Source organism: Saimiri boliviensis, chromosome 12 (assembly GCF_048565385.1).
Source record: "Saimiri boliviensis isolate mSaiBol1 chromosome 12, mSaiBol1.pri, whole genome shotgun sequence".
Classification (NCBI taxonomy): Eukaryota; Metazoa; Chordata; class Mammalia; order Primates; family Cebidae; genus Saimiri; species Saimiri boliviensis.
Window position 1 is genome coordinate 8,241,894 of NC_133460.1, and position 15,659 is coordinate 8,257,552.

A 15,659-nucleotide genomic window follows, 5' to 3' on the forward strand; every position below is an offset into this window, starting at 1 on the left:
TTGACTTCCCAGGTTCAAGCAATCCTCCCTGCCTCGGCCTCCCAAGTAGCTGGGACCACAGGCACTCACCACCATGCCTGGCCAATTTTTTTTGTTTAAAGCAGTTTTCCTGCCCTGCTGCCCTTGGTATACTGAGCTATATGCTTAGCACACATTCTTCATGCAGAAGTGAAGACCAGCCTTTCCTATATAATATGCAATGGGCTCTCTGAGCGCCTGAATTTTTTTTCTAGATTTTCTTGCCTTTACTTCCTGATATTCAATAACATTTTTTTTTCTAATGTGGTCAGAATCACCTCTCAGTAGAGTGGTGGTAGGTCTCGGCTCGCAAGACTCTGAAAAGGCTTCAGCAGTGTTGCCTTACCTACTTTACTGGTCTCTTGTGCTCTTTTCCAATCTAATGAAATCCATGCATGATTCTCCCAAAAATGTACCCATGCACACACCTGCAAAATTGCCCCACAACTTCAGGGGGTTCATGGATCCCCACTGAAGATCATCTGTGGATCCCAAGTTAAAGAAGAACTGATCTAGGACAGAAACCTTTGTTATTAATATTTCTTGAATAACAGCTTTATTTGGATGTAACTGACAGTCCATAAAATTCACCCTTTAAAAGGGTATGGTTCAGTGGTTTTTAGTATATTCACAGAGTTGTCCAACAACCACCACTACCTAATTTTAGAACAGTTTTTTCATCCTAAAAATAAATCCTGTACTCGTTAGCAGTCACACCCCACTCCCTCCTGTCATTGATATTTATGTCTATATTGCCATAAACAAAGAGGTTACCAAAAAACAACCAGTCCTCTTCACATCTGTGAGTCAAACCTAAACTAGCTGATAAAGGACCCTTGAAACTTACACCTAACCTGTATCTGGTGGAAGAGTGTTTTATTTCTCCAGCTACAACAGATGGTTGTGAATATTTTCCTCCTTGCCAGAGAATGTGCCCGACAGCGACTCCCAGCCTCCTCCTTCCTGTTTGACAACAGCAGTGCCAAGTCCCTCCAAACCCTGCACAGCAAAATTGGTCCTACAGCGAATGCAGCAGTTCAAGAGAGCAGACCCTGAGCGTTTGAGACACACTTCAAAAGAGTGCTTCCTCCAGGCTGCTCCAGAAGAAAATGTCCCAAAGAGTCCTCAAGAGGAGATGATGGCGGAGAATGGTATAATGAATGTGTTTCTGTCTTCCACACAGAGATAAGTTATTAATGTAACTCTGAGGAAGGGAGCCAGGAAGGAATCAGCATTTGTTGGGTTTCTTCTGTGGGTAGGTTCTCTGCTTGATGTTTTACCTTTGCCACTTCACTGGATCTAGCCAGGGAATGAAGAGTCTCTCGGGCCATTTCTTACCTAGTTTCCTTGACAAGGTACCTCTTCCTCTTTTTTTTTTTTTGAGACAGAGCCTCACACTGTCACTCAGGCTAGAGTGCATTGGCATGATCTTGGCTCTCTGCAATCTCCGCCTCCCAGGTTCAAGCAAGTCTCTTGCCTTAGCCACCGGGATTACAGGCATGCACCACCACACCCAGCCAATTTTTGTATTTTTAGTAGAGACAAAGTTTTGCCAAGTTGGCCAGGCTGGTCTCGAACGCCTGACCTCAACCCATCTGCCTACCTTAGCCTCCCAAAGTCCTGGGATAACAGGTGTGAGCCATTGCGCCTGGTCCTCTTCCTTTTTAAAAAATATTATGACTTTTTATTTATTTATTTATTTATTTATTTATTTTGAAGACAGGGTTTTACCACATTGGTCAGGCTGGTCTTGAACTCCCAGCCTCAGGTGATCCGCCTGCCTTGGCCTCCAAAGTGCTTGGATTACAGGCGTGAGCCACCGCGCCCGGCCTATGACTTTTTATTTTGAAAGCTTTCCCTTTCTTTTATTTTCCTTTAAAAAAAAAAAAAAAGCCAGGCGCAGTGGCTCAAGCCTGTAATCCCAGCACTTTGGGAGGCCGAGGCGGGTGGATCACGAGGTCGAGAGATCGAGACCATCCTGGTCAACATGGTGAAACCCCGTCTCTACTAAAAATACAAAAAACTAGCTGGGCATGGTGGCGCATGCCTGTAATCCCAGCTACTCAGGAGGCTGAGGCAGGAGAATTGCCTGAGCCCAGGAGGCGGAGGTTGCGGTGAGCCGAGATCGCGCCATTGCACTCCAGCCTGGGGAACAAGAGCGAAACTCCATCTCAAAAAAAAAAAAAACTCTCAGTATTCACAGAAAACTTTTCCTTTCAGAAAAGTTGTTTTTTTTTTTTTTTTTTTGAGACGGAGTCTCACTCTGTCGCCAGGCTGGAGTGTGCAGTGGCGTGATCTCTGCTCACTGCAACCTCCGCCTCCTAGGTTCAAGTGATTCTCCTGCCTCAGCCTCCCCAATAACTGGGACTACAGGTGTGCCACCATACCCAGCTAATTTTTGTATTTTTAGAAGAGCTGGGGTTTCACCATGTTGGCCAGGGTGGCCTCAGTCTTTTGACCTTGTGATCCACCTGCCTCAGGCTCCCAAAGTGCTGAGATTAGAGGCATGAGCCACCGTGCCCAGCCAAGGTTTTTTTTGTTTTGTTTTGTTTTTAATTACAATGAAGCCAGGCATGATGACTCATGCCTGTAATCCTAGCACTTTGGGAGGCCAAAGCAGGATTGCTTGAGGTCACAAGTTTGAAACCAATCTGGACAACATAGTGAGACCCCATCTCTACAAAAAAAAAATTTTAAAAATTAGCTGGGCATCATAGTGTATGCCTGTAGTCCCAGCTACTTGGGAAGCTGAGGTGGGAGGATTGCTTGAGCCCAGGGGGTTGAGGCTGCAGTAAACTGTGATTGCACCATTTGACTTCAGCCTTGGCAACAGAGTGAGACCCTGTCTCAAAAAATAAAAATAAAAAAATTACAGTGAATCCCCTAATCCTCTATATGTCAATCTAGATTTAACAATTGTTAATATTTGACTATTTTTAAGGGTCTTTATAAATGTACATATTTTTCTTCCATATTATCTGAAGGTAAGTTATAGACATTGGGATCCTTCACCTCTAGAATCTGCTGCGTAACCACACAATATCATTACCACACTTAATTCCATAATAGTGCCTGGCATCCCGTTCAAATTCAGATGTCCCCAGTTGTCTCTCAAGATTACTTTTTGTAGCAGGTTTTTTTTTTTTTTTTTTTTTTTTTTCTGAACAAGTATTCAGTAAGTTCACATACTACGTATTGCTGGAGCTCAGCAGTCTCCTAAGGTCTGGATCAGGCGTCCCCAAACTTTTTACACAGGGGCCAGTTCACTGTCCCTCAGACCGTTGGAGGGCTGCCACATACTGTGCTCCTCTCACTGACCACCAATGAAAGAGGTGCCCCTTCCTGAAGTGTGGCGGGGGGCCGGATAAATGGCCTCAGGGGGCCGCATGCAGCCCGCGGGCTGTAGTTTGGGGACGCCTGGTCTGTATTCTAGAACAGTCCCCCTGTTTTCTTTCGTTTTTCATGACACTGACATTTTTTTTTATTTATTTATTTATTTATTTATTTATTTTTTAAAAGATGGGGTTTCACCATGATGGCCAGGCTGGTCTTGAACTCCTGACCTGAGGTGATCCATCCACCCACCTCAGCCTCCCAAAGTGTTAGGATTACAGGCGTGAGCCACCGCACCCAGCAACTTTTTTTTTTTTTTTTTTGGAGGGAGCCTTGCTCTGTCCCCCAGGCTAGAGTCCAGTGGCATGTGGCATGATCTCGGTTCACTGCAACCTCTGCCTCCCAGGTTCAAACAATTCTCGTCACTCGGCTTCCTAAGCAGTTGAGATTTCAAGCACCCACCACCATACCTGGCTAATTTTTTTTTAATTGTTAGTAGAGATGGGGTTTCACCATGTTGCCCAGGCTGGTCTTGTACTCCTGAGCTCGGGCCATCTGCCTGCCTCAGCCTCCCAAAGTGCTGAGATTACAGGTGTGAGCCACCGTGCGTGGGACCATGACATTTACTTTTTGAAGAGGGTAGGCAGCTGGGCATGGGGGCTCACACCTGTAATGCCAGCACTTTGGGAGGCCAAGGTGGGCGGATCATGAGGTCAAGAGATTGAGACCATCCTGGCCAACATGGTGAACCCCCATCTCTACTAAAAAATACAAAAATTAGCTGGGTGTGGTGCAATGTACCTGTAGTCCCATCTACTTAGGAGGCTGAGGCAACAGCGTTGCTTGAACCTGGGAGGCGGAGGTTGCAGTGAGCAGAGATCGTGCCACTGCACTCCAGCCTGGTGCCTGGTGACAGAATGAGACTCTGTCTCCAAAAAAAAAAGAAGGGAGTAGGCTAATTGTATTACAAGATTTCCCATTTTATGGGATCATTTAACCCTTTCCTCTAACCACTGGGTTGCCCTACTCTCTGAGTGATCTAGAGGCTCACTGGCTCTAGGTAAGACAGTGCAGTGACAGTGCCCCATAGCTGCTGTGTGCTTGCTGTGGCCGCACCCAAGAAGCATAATAATACCAGGTGGTCCCATTCTTCATCCCCGAAACAATATGGATTATCAACTTTGATGAAAATATACAAAAGGAAAAGAAGTAAGAAGAAACCATTATTGGTGGACCTACAGCTAATAAATATACAGGCTCTTGGCATTGCATTGCAGATTTCACTACAGTAGCACTGAGGAGTCTCAGGCCGCCCCAGGTGCCACAGCAGGCAGTGATGTGATATCCTGCTGAGGCACAGAGGAGGCACCCAGCTGGTGTGTAAGCTCCGCCGCTGCCCAGCATTTGACTCAGTTCTCCCTATATCTTCACATCACACCCAGCAAGTGCCCAGAAAGAGATAAACCATTCTTCGTTAAGAAACCAAACCAGGGTAGATGCAGTGGCTCACGCCTGTAATCCCAGCACTTTGGGAGGCCAAGGTGGGTAGATCACCTGAGGTTAGGAGTTTGAGACCAACTTAGCCAACATGGCAAAACCCCTTCTCTACTAACAATACAAAAATTAGCTGGGTGTGGTGGCACATACCTCTAATCCCAGCTACTCGGCAGTCTGAGGCAGGCGAATCTCTTAAATCCAGGAGGCAAAGGTTCCAGTGAGCCGAGATCACACCACTATATTCCAGCCTAGGTGACAGAATGAGACTCCATTTCAAAACAGTAATACCAAAAAAAAAAAAAAAAAAAAAAAATTAGCCAGGTGTGGTGACGGGTACCTGTAATCCCAGCTACTTGGGAGGCTGAAGCAGGAGAATCGCTTGGACCCAGGAGGCAGAGGTTGTAGTGAGCTGAGATCACGTCAGTGCACTCCAGCCTGGACATTAGAGTGAGATTCCATATCAAAAAAGAAAGAAAAGAAAGGAAAACCAAACAAAACAGGACACCAAAATGAAGGTGTGCTATTTTGCTGGCTTCACTGGCGGTCATTGGTAGGCCACAGCCATCAAGAACTTGGGGATTTATTAGGCATTCAGGGCATATCCCTTGTGAGTGACAGGGGTCTGCTCCAGCAATATCTGATGGGCCACCTTGGGAGCCATTTCAAGACCAGAATCAGTCCGTTCTTTGGTCAGGTGCTAAGTAAGAGATGCTGTTGTCTTTTAACCACCTAAGGCATCTCACCCTGCCCTGGTTTTTTCATGGGCAATAAAAGGTCAGCAGGAAAGGTTGAGCTTCGAAAAGAACATCTAGCTTTGATGGAATATAAGCCTTGTGGACCTTCAAAGCCTGAGGTAGCCGACTTCTGCAGAAGTGGGAAGTTTAGGTCCTTGCTACTCAAAGAGTGGTCCTGCTCTGCCGGCGTCGCCAAGCCTAGAAGCTGCTAGGAATGCGGAGAGTCTCAGGCTGCACCTGGACTCCCTGAATTTGAACCTGAGTGTCGACAGGCTTCCCAGGCAACGCATATGCATGTTAAAGTCGGAGGCAGCTGTTCCAGGAGCGCTGATTAGTGTACAGTCTCACTGGACAGTGCCCAACTCACCTGGCCTGCAGAGTGGAGCTGGGTTCTGGTTTATTTGTGCTTCACCTGCTCCCCATGGTCTGCAAGAGCCGACAGAGCAGAGGTCTGAGGGTGAGCTTGTTTTTGCACTTTATCCTCACAGATCTTCGGTGCTTCTCCACAGGGGATGGGCCTGGGTTCCCTGCCCCAGGGAGCGACGCTGTGTTGGCCTTGGCCCTGCAGCAGGAGTTTGCACAGGTCGGAGCATCGGCACATGATGATAGCCTGGAGGAAAAGGGACTGTTCTTCTGCCAGATCTGTCAAAAGAACCTCTCAGCCATGAACGTGACACGAAGGGAGCAGCATGTGAACAGGTGGGGGCAGCTCAGGCCGTCGCCACTCCTGTGTATGTGACCAGAATCCCTGGGTGCCCCAGGGCTCGGGTGGGGATCTCTACACCTTACCATGACGATAGCACCTCAGCCGTTTTGTCAACCTATCCCCTTTTAAAAATCAACTTTATTGAGATATAATTCACAGAGCATATAGTTTACCCATTTAAACTGAACAAATCAGTGGCTTTGGGGCTATTCACACAGTTGTGCAACACAGCTGCACACCGAAATCACTTCTGGATTATTTTCATCGCTCCCAAAAGAATCCCCACACCCATTAGGAGACACTCCCTATTGCCCCTCCCTCCCTTGACAACCACTGATCAACTTTCCATCTCGATGGATTTGCCAATTCTGAAATCACACAATTGTCCTTTAGTGTCTGCCTTCTTTGACTTCATATGTTGTTTCTGAGGTTCATCCATGTTGTAGCATGGATCAGGCTTCATTCCTTGTCATGGCTGAATAATATCTCATTGTATGGATAAGATTGTGTTTCCTTCCCAGTCTTAGATGAGGAATATGACTGTGGTTTATTCTTTCATTCATTGTTGGACATTTGGATCGTTTCTACCTTTTGGGTATTGTGACTAGAGCTGCTGTGAACATGGGTTTCATGTATTTGAGTACCTGTTTTCAGTTCTTTGGGGTCTATACTTAGAAGTGGAATTTCTAAGTCATTATGTAACTGCATTTCATCTTTCCTTGCTTTCTTTGGCCAACTTTGTTAATAGATACCTAAATGTAGTGTCTCGGGGCTGACTGTCGGGAGACGGTCAGGCTGTATGGAGAGGACTGGCTTTGGGGAATTTGCTTTGACCACAGCATGTCCATGTCAGCCTGGACCCACATTTGCTCCAATCCACATTCCCAGGAAGGGTAGTTTTTCTGTATTTACTGTCTTCCTTCAGGTGCTTGGATGAAGCTGAAAAGGCACTAAGACCTTCTGTGCCTCAGATCCCTGAGTGCCCGATTTGTGGGAAACAGTTTCTCACCTTAAAGAGCAGAACCAGTCACTTGAAGCAGTGTGCCATGAAGATGGAGGTGGGGCCCCAGCTCCTGCTGCAGGCCGTGAGGCTGCAGACAGCACAGCCTGAGGGGAGCGGCAGCCCACCGGTGTCCAGGTGAGTTGACGAAAAGGAAGAAAACCAAGCCAAGGAATGCTGTGTGCACTCAGAGCTTTTTCTATTTAAAAAAGCTTCTCATGGGCCGGGCACAGTGGCTCATGCCTGTAATCCCAGCACTTTGGGAGGCCGAGGTAGGCAGATCACCTGAGGTCAGGAGTTCGACACCAGCCTGGCCAACATAGTGAAACCCTGTCTCTACTGAAAATACAAACATTAGCTGGGTGTGCTGCCACGTGCCTGTAGTCCCAGCTACTTGGGAGGCTGAGGCAGGAGAATCACGTGAACCTGGAAGGTGGAGGTTGCAGTGAGGCAAGATTGTGCCACTGCAATCCAGCCTAGGTGACAGAGTGAGACCCTGTCTAAAGGGAAAAAAAAAAAAAAAAGCTTTTTATGGTGTTGGAGGAAAATAGAGCCCTTTTTGATTCTACAAATGAAACACTTAGAGTGGAAATTGGGCACAGTCTAGAAGGGAGTGAGGAGGGGACAGTCTGCGTTCTAGAAGGCTCTGGACTTGCCCATTTAGGTCTGTGCAGAAATGATCACTGCACCATTTCCCTCAAGGTCCTTCCTGAGTTTCCAATCCTATGATCTTGCAGTTGGTACCCTCTAGTGCAGGGACCCCTAACCCCTGGGCCAGTACCGGTCTGTGGCCTGTAGGAACCTGGCCACACAGCAGGAGGTGAGCAGTGGGCAGGCAAGCATTACCGCCTGAGCTCTGCCTCCTGTCAGATAAGTGGTGCGCTCTCCTTTTGCGAATCTAATGCCTGATGATTTGAGGCGGACCACTTTCATGCTGAAACCACTTCCCCCATTCCTCTCCCATGGAAAAACTGTCTTCCATGAAATCAGTTCCTGGTACCAAAAACGTTAGGGACTGCTGCTCTAACACATCTAAGAATTTGGTAGTCACTTTACTGCATCCATTTCATTGGTGTATGGTTTATATGCTTGTTGCATGCTTTCCACCTCGGGGTAGTCCAGTTTGCACAATGTTAATGTAAGATTATTCAGCACAGTTCAAAGAGTTGGTGATTGGCCATGCATGGTAGCTTATGCCTGTAATATGAATACTTTGCCAGGGCAGAAGGATCACTTGAGCCCAGGAATTCAAGACCAGCCTGGGCAACATAGCAAGACCCATCACTACAAAAAAAAATCAAGAAATTAGCTGGCTGTGGTGCTGCTCACCTGTAGTCCCAGCTACTTGGGAGGCTGAGGCAGAAGGATCGCTCGAGCCTGTGAGGTCGAGGTTGCAGTGAGCTGTGATTGCACCACTGGACTCCAGCCTGGGAAAACAGAGCCAGACCCTGTCTTAATAAACAAACAAAAACAACAACAAAGTTGGTGAAACAGAAGTGTAGGACCCTCTTTTTTTAAAATCTTGCATGAATTAATGCTTAAAAGTTAAAATGAGAGGCCCTGCTCACAGCCAGGACACAAGTCCTCAGCATGCAAACCACAGCCACCCAAGTGCTAGAGGGCTGGCCCTGCTCCACACTGCCCTGCCACTGAGGACACTAGAGCTGACACCAGGTTCATAGGAACAGAGGCAACTTGGGCCTTTGACTCCTCGAGGTTTGGGACAGCTGTCAGGAGCAAAGAGAAGGCCAAAGGCGATGGCTGTTTGTCCCGCCCACTGCTTTGCACACAGGTCATAGGCAGCTGAGCTGGGCCAGGGCTGAGATGGCAGAGGGTAGAGGGAGATTCTCTTGGCAGGGAGCCCGTCTATTTAGTACCTCCACACCAGTATGGCAGGGTTGCACGCCTTGAGGCCTTAGAATAGACGTCATCTACGCCATCGCTGCTTTCTTGGCAGGACTGCACCAAAACCACCTGCTCAGATAATTCTCCATGTCTGCTTTTAGAATACCTCCAAGTACTGAAACCAGGTGTATGTGGGTCCATGTAGAAGGCTGTTAGAGTAGAAAACTGCAGGAGCTAGATGCCCTCACGGGGTCTTTAAACCCCCAACCCCAAAGGCCAAGCCTATGGTCATCAGAACGCACGCCCCAGCCAGAGCGCCTCGCATTCTCCCCACAGCCTAAACCTTACCTGCTGGGGAGTGAGGAGAGGACTGAGTCTGTGTTCCCCTCACAGAGGCGGGGGATCTAGCTGCCCAGGCAGCTCCTTTCCCTCTGGGAGGCTGTGCTTATCTAGGTTCCTTGGAAGGGGAACTTGAGCCATCCCTGGCCCAGTGGAGAGCATAAGCCTTTGCAAAAGCCAGAGGCATGACTGCAGTGCAGAAAAGGTGGGTTCGGAGTGTGCCATGTTCCTGCATTGCCTCTGCCCTCCTCCTTCCTGCCCAGCTTGTTGGGAGTCACCCAGGCAGCCTGGATTCTCTCCAGCTGGAAACGCTTCTGTTCATTTCCTCCAAACCAAACAAGCTGCTGCCTATTGAAAATGCAGAGTCCCGGGGTGTCTGGTATAATGTCGACCATTGGCAGCCTAAGCTGGGAAGTCCCTCCTTCTGGCCATGGGCAGAGACACTGCCCTGGAACCCTTGTAGGAAGGGATCCTTTTCTGCTGGTGTGGCCAGGACTGTGTAAAGAGCATCGGAAGTACTGATGGGTGAAGGTGGTGGGAATCCAGGGAGCCAGCTCAGAGCCGTCCATTGTTGACTCCACTGGACGGGCTGGGCTACATGAGGACGTTGCAGGTACTGCAGATGGGTCCATACATCTGCCATGAGCCTGCTGGGCAGCGGCACCTGAAGAGACCCAGGCTGTCCTGTGCCTGGGCCCTGCTGAACTTTCGGCCTGGATTGAGTGAGCTCACACGAGGCAGTAGAAGCAGGGGATGTATCTGCCTGATGGGTCCACATCCATCCCTTTCCTCTCAGGCCCAGCCCTTGCCAGGCCAGTGTGACCAGCCTCAGAAGTGCTCATGCCTCTAGCCCCAATAACTTTTCTCTGTGGCTGTCTTCTAGCTTCAGCGATCATGGTGGAGGTCTGAAACGGAGAGGACCCGCCAGCAAGAAGGAGCCACGGAAGAGGCGGAAGATAGATGAGACTCCATCTGAGGACCTGCTGATGGCCATGGCTCTGTCCCGGTCAGAGATGGAGCCGTGTGCAGCTGTGCCAGCTCTCAGGCTGCAAAGTGCCTTTTCTGAGAGGATAAGACCGGAAGCAGGTTTGTGTGGCCAAGAACAGAGCCCACCAGCACCCACCTGGGAGAGAATGCCAGCAGGTCCCAGGTGAATGGATTGACTCCACTGTTGACGGTGTCGCTTTTTTTTCTCTCTAGAGAAGAAAAGTCGCAAGAAGAAACCCCCCGGTTCACCTCCACTGTTGTTAGTCCAGGATTCCGAGACCACAGGCCGACAGATAGAGGACCGTGTGGCCTTACTCCTCTCTGAGGAAGTGGAATTGTCCAGCACGCCACCACTTCCCACCAGCAGGATTTTAAAGAAAGGGCGGGAAAAGGCAGGATGGCGTCTCCCTCCACCCGAAGGCAAGCAGAGCTTTCTGTGGGAGGGCAGCGCACTGACCGGGGCCTGGGCCGTGGAGGCCTTCTACACAGCCAGCTTGGTCCCTCCCCTCGTGCCCCAGCGGCCAGCCCAGGTGAGCCCCTCTCCTCAGGCATATGCCACAGGCTTTTGGGGGAGGCCAGCAGTCCCAGAACTGCTACACTGGGGATCCACAGCCAGGTGATGGCAAGTCCAGGAAAGAAAGGCAGAGGCGGGAGGGAGCCAGAGGGGCGCTTGGTGGCTGCAGCCCGCTTCTCTGTGCAGCAACTACATGGCCCTGCTGGTAGGATCAGGGAGGACCCTTGCTTTCCACCACGGACTATGCTCCTGGAGTTATTGACAATGCAGAGTCCTGGGGCGGCTGGCAGACTGCCTGAGACAGAGCCTGGGAATCTGCATTCCAAACACACGCTCCAGGCAGCCCTGCAACAGCTGGCCCTGGAGTCAGTACATACCTGCCTGAGGCCACTTGGAGGACTTCAGGAGGGTGGCAGGCCTGGACCCCACTGGCCTCTGACAAGCCTTCGAGCAGACTCAGATGCCACAGGCCTGGCCTTGGCCGTGACAAGAGGAGGAGCCTGCTGACATGAGTGCTGGAGAATAGCATCCCAGGCAGGGCTGCTCTGGGCTGTGGCTGGAGCTCCGGGGACCCTCTGTCCCCACAGCCAGTGTCCTGCTCTGTAGTTTTAAGTTTATCCGTGCATACCACAGGTGACGGCTTCTGCAGTGTGTGTCAGTAACTATGCGGCCACATAGTTACTCTGCTTACCGGCCTCTTTCAGCGCCTCACGCAGGAGCCCATGCCGCCGCTGGTGCCACCTGAGCAGTCAGAGCTGGGCATGCGAAGGTCACCTGCTCTCCACAGCACCCCGCCTGCAGGCTGTGACTCCAGGGAGCCATCGCCTTCGGCCAGCCAGAGGGAGCACCAGGCCCTACAGGACCTCATGGACCTGGCAAGGGAGGGGTTCAGCGCCAGCCAATGGCCCGGCAGTGGGGGCCTGGCTGGCTCAGAAGGGGCCACAGGTGAGATGCTGGGTGGGACTCTGGGGCTGGCCCTGCCCTCCCAGGACCCCCCTCCCCGCGGCTGAGGCTGGCATGGCCTGGCTCTTGCACCACTGCAACAGCAGCTCTGACCTGCTGGGAGAACACACAGCCTCTGGGCACTTTTCATTTTTCTCAAAGGTGAATGTGGTGTAGACAACTCCATCATGATTTCCCTTCCACTTTAACCAAAGACAGAGCTGTCTGCCACAGCGAGGGAATCTCTGGGTGAACTGTGTCCGTTTGCCATTCTCTTACCTCCCTGGTGGGCTGGTGGTGAAACAGGGCGTGCGGGCTTGCTTTGCATGAAGGCGTCCTCAGGTAGCAAGCGCCTCCCGAGGCATCGTAGGGGCCGGCTCAGCCTGTGGTCAACACTGTCTTGGTGGTGGACGTGGCTGGGCCATGACGTTCCTTTAACCTGCAAATCCTCCGCTCAGGGTTGGACATGGTGCCCAGCAGCCTTCCTCTGACTGGGTTTGTGGTGCCATCGCAGGACAAGCAGCTGGACAGGGGCGGCCGTGCCTCGGTAAGGACTGGCTCTGCCCCAAGCTCTGTGGTCCCAGCCACTCCCACTTGCCATGTGTGTGGTGGGGTCAGATCACCACTGGCCTCTAGACCCCAACGCAAGTGCAATGGCCTCTCAAAAAGGTCTATGCTTTCCAGAAGGCTGCCACATCCTGACAGCTGTGAGCAGAGCCTGCTCTATCTGGAGTCCCAAGCGTGTGGGACCACAGTTTCTCTGCGGCTACCCCATCCAGGCATGCTCTGCTTGTTCCCCCATAGCTGCGAGCTCACCGAGGGCTTGCTGTCCCTCCCCTTTGTGCAGGTCCTGGGCTGGGCTCCAGACCACAGCGGAGCACTCAGGCCTGGCCTCCCTGTCAGGGTGCTGTGTGGGGAGGACCCGGGGTGGGAGCTGGCTTGTCCCTAGAGTGGACCTCCTCCCATTTGCATGTCAGTGTCAACCAAGCACTTCAAGCCAAGGGCCAGCCTGGCGACACCATCACAGAACCCGGCTGTCCTCTTGGCCAGGTCCCCAAGCTGCTTGGACTCAGGGGGCTTGCCCATCACAGGGCATGGGTACACGTCCTCGGAGACCAGGTACCCTGTGCCCATACAGTGCAGGAGCTGCCAGCTCTGCGGGTTCACATCTAGCCCCACGTCTGGCCTCTCCACGGGTGCCAGAGAACCCTCTGGAATAGAGAGTCAGAGGAACAATCTAGTGCTTTGCTCTTCTGTGCCGCTCATAGCTTTAGGGTCACTCAAAGGTGGAGCCCATTGTGGGAACCATTTTGGAGAGGAAAGGAAAGCACAGGTCCTGACTTGAGGCCCACCCTAGTGCCACCTTCTTGCGGGGAGCTTCCCACTGCCCAGGGAGAGGAGCAGAGGTAGGCGAGGTGACGGTGCTTCCTCTCCTCCCACTCCAGCTCTCCCTTGGGCTGCTGGTTTCTGACTTTGGCACCATGGTCAATAACCCACACCTGAGTGACGTCCAGTTCCAGACAGACAGCGGGGAGGTGCTTTACGCCCACAAGTTCGTGCTTTATGCCCGATGCCCGCTCCTCATCCAGTATGTAAGTACACAGGCCCTCCTTTTTCCCCCGACACACACCACCCCCCGCCCTGCCGTCCCCACCCCCTTTCTCTGACTAGGCTCTCCCCTTGCCTCAGGTGCACTTCTTTCCCGCCTCCGCCCCCCCATCCCTGTCTCCCTCACTTCCTGCCCCCCTCACCATGTTCTCACTTTCTCCCTCCCCCCCACCCCCTTTCTCTAACAGTGGAGAAGATAAAGATCCATGCTTGAGGTTGGGAGGGTTTGTGAGGGGGTGGCCTCAGAATTGGGAAACATCAGCCTTTTCATTCTGTTGAATGAAAGTTCATTGTTTCCCAGAATTGTTTTCTCTTTACTCTATTTGCATAATTACAAAGGCTCACAATTGATCTCTTCAGGGTTGAGGTGCTGGTGAACCTTTTCTTTTCAGACTTGAAAGCATTTGACTTGCGTGTCCGCAGGAATTTGGGGAGCTATTCTCAGTGTCTGTCAAAGTTCCAGAGCCCAGATGTGTCTATCAGGAGGAATCTAACTGGGTCCTAGCATGTCTATTCTCAATACGATTTGACAACAGAGAAGTGTTAAGCCTCACCTGTAAAATTATTTGCCAAAAATATGCATCAGCACTGGCTAACACTTTACTGGGGCATGGAGCTGCTTATAAGACTAGGGACTGGGCAGGTGGCTCATGCCTTAAATCCCTGTACTTTGAGAGACAAAGGTGGGAGGAGTGCTTGAGGCCAGGAGTTCAAGACCAGTCTGAAGAACACAGAGCCCATCTCTACAAAAAAAATTAAAAATTAGCCTAGGGGCCCGGTGCAGTGGCTCACACCAGTAAGGTCCAGCACTTTGAAACGCTGAGGAGGGCGAACCACCTGAGGTCAGGAGTTCCAGACCAGCTTGGCCAACATGGTGAAACTCCGTCTCTACTGAAAATACAAAAAACTAGCCAGGCATGCTGCTATGCGCCTGCAATCCCAGCTACTCAGGAGGCCGAGGCAGGAGAATCGCTTGAACCCGGGAGGTGGAGGCTACAGTGAGCCGAGATTTCGCCACTGCACTCCAGCCTGGTCAACTGAGTGAGTCTCCAGCTCAAAATAAAAGTAAACATCAGCTTAGGAGTTGAAGGCTGCAGTAAGCTATGATCATACTACTGCACTCCAGCCTGGGCAACAGGAGGAGACACTCCTGGAAATTCTCTAAAAGGAAAAATAAAAAGACTAGTAACCTGCAGGACACCCGAGACTGTCTGCTTTGCTCCAAGTTACAACAGTCTGACCAATAAACCCTCTGTGTTGCATTTCACCTTCAGGTGAACAACGAAGGCTTCTCTGCTGTAGAGGATGGGGTTCTGACCCAGCGTGTCCTGCTGGGTGACGTGAGCACCGAGGCTGCCCGCACATTCCTGCACTATCTCTACACTGCGGACACTGGCCTACCTCCTGGCCTGAGCTCAGAGCTGAGCTCCCTGGCACACAGGTCTGGATTGCTCCCTAGCCTTTGAAATTAACTGGCAGGTTGACAGCTCAGCGGAGGGTTGTGCTGCAGGAGGGTCGGGGCTGAGGCTGAGCGAACTAACAGTCCTGTTTATACCTTTTAATCCCAAGTCCATGACCAACGATGACCCTGTGGAACAGGGTGTATTAGGTGAAAGTCAGGCCAGAACAGACACTTGGCAGGGGTGCCAAGCACTGGATGGGGAGGACTATCAAGCCCCGTGGGTTTTGTTTTTGTTTTTTATAGAGATGGGGTTTCACCGTGTCAGTCAGAATGGTCTCGATCTCTTGACCTCGTGATCCGCCTGCCTCAGCCTCCCAAAGTGCTGGGATTACAGGCATGAGCCACCACGCCCGGACAAGCCCCTTGGTTTTCAGTCCTCTGGGTGTGATTAAGAAGAGAATGGGGCAGGCGCAGTGGCTCACACCTGTAATCTCAGCACTTTGGGAGGCTGAGGCGGGCGGATCACCTGAGGTCAGGAGTTCGAGACCAGCCTGGCCAACATGGTGAAACCCCGTCTCTACTGAAAACACACAAAAAAATTAGCTGGGCCTGGTGGCGTGTGCCTGTAATCCCAGCGACTCAGGACACTGAAGCAGGAGAACTGCTGGAACCTGGGAGGTAGAGGCTGCAATGAGCTGAATCGGGCCACTGAACTCCACTATACTATATCAAAA

General features: G+C 51.1%; 1 protein-coding gene and 1 long non-coding RNA gene across 14 annotated transcripts in view; one reads left to right on the forward strand and one right to left on the reverse strand.

The window, feature by feature from the left end:
* LOC104651487 (uncharacterized) overlaps positions 1 to 15,659 on the reverse strand; it is a 72,916-nt gene that overhangs the window by 3,872 nt on the left and 53,385 nt on the right. For 8 of the 12 annotated variants that reach the window (XR_012512696.1, XR_012512691.1, XR_012512690.1 and 5 more), the window contains 3 exons: positions 5,950 to 12,438; positions 5,186 to 5,283; positions 4,999 to 5,096 (listed from right to left, as the gene is read on the reverse strand). This is a non-coding gene — a long non-coding RNA (uncharacterized LOC104651487). The remainder of the gene's footprint in view (positions 1 to 4,998; positions 5,097 to 5,185; positions 5,284 to 5,949; positions 12,439 to 15,659) is intronic. The other 4 variants (XR_012512694.1, XR_012512693.1, XR_012512692.1 and 1 more) reach the window with 4 other exon arrangements.
* The window catches only part of SLX4 (SLX4 structure-specific endonuclease subunit), a 29,511-nt gene that overhangs the window by 2,259 nt on the left and 11,593 nt on the right, over positions 1 to 15,659 (forward strand). Inside the window, exons 2-10 of one of the 2 annotated variants that reach the window (XM_074381663.1) lie at positions 945 to 1,169; positions 6,071 to 6,281; positions 7,214 to 7,426; positions 10,356 to 10,558; positions 10,673 to 10,989; positions 11,678 to 11,918; positions 12,374 to 12,462; positions 13,361 to 13,507; positions 14,798 to 14,964. In XM_074381663.1, coding sequence (XP_074237764.1) covers positions 945 to 1,169; positions 6,071 to 6,281; positions 7,214 to 7,426; positions 10,356 to 10,558; positions 10,673 to 10,989; positions 11,678 to 11,918; positions 12,374 to 12,462; positions 13,361 to 13,507; positions 14,798 to 14,964 — 1,813 coding nt within the window. The remainder of the gene's footprint in view (positions 1 to 944; positions 1,170 to 6,070; positions 6,282 to 7,213; positions 7,427 to 10,355; positions 10,559 to 10,672; positions 10,990 to 11,677; positions 11,919 to 12,373; positions 12,463 to 13,360; positions 13,508 to 14,797; positions 14,965 to 15,659) is intronic. The other variant, XM_003928469.4, reaches the window with a different exon arrangement.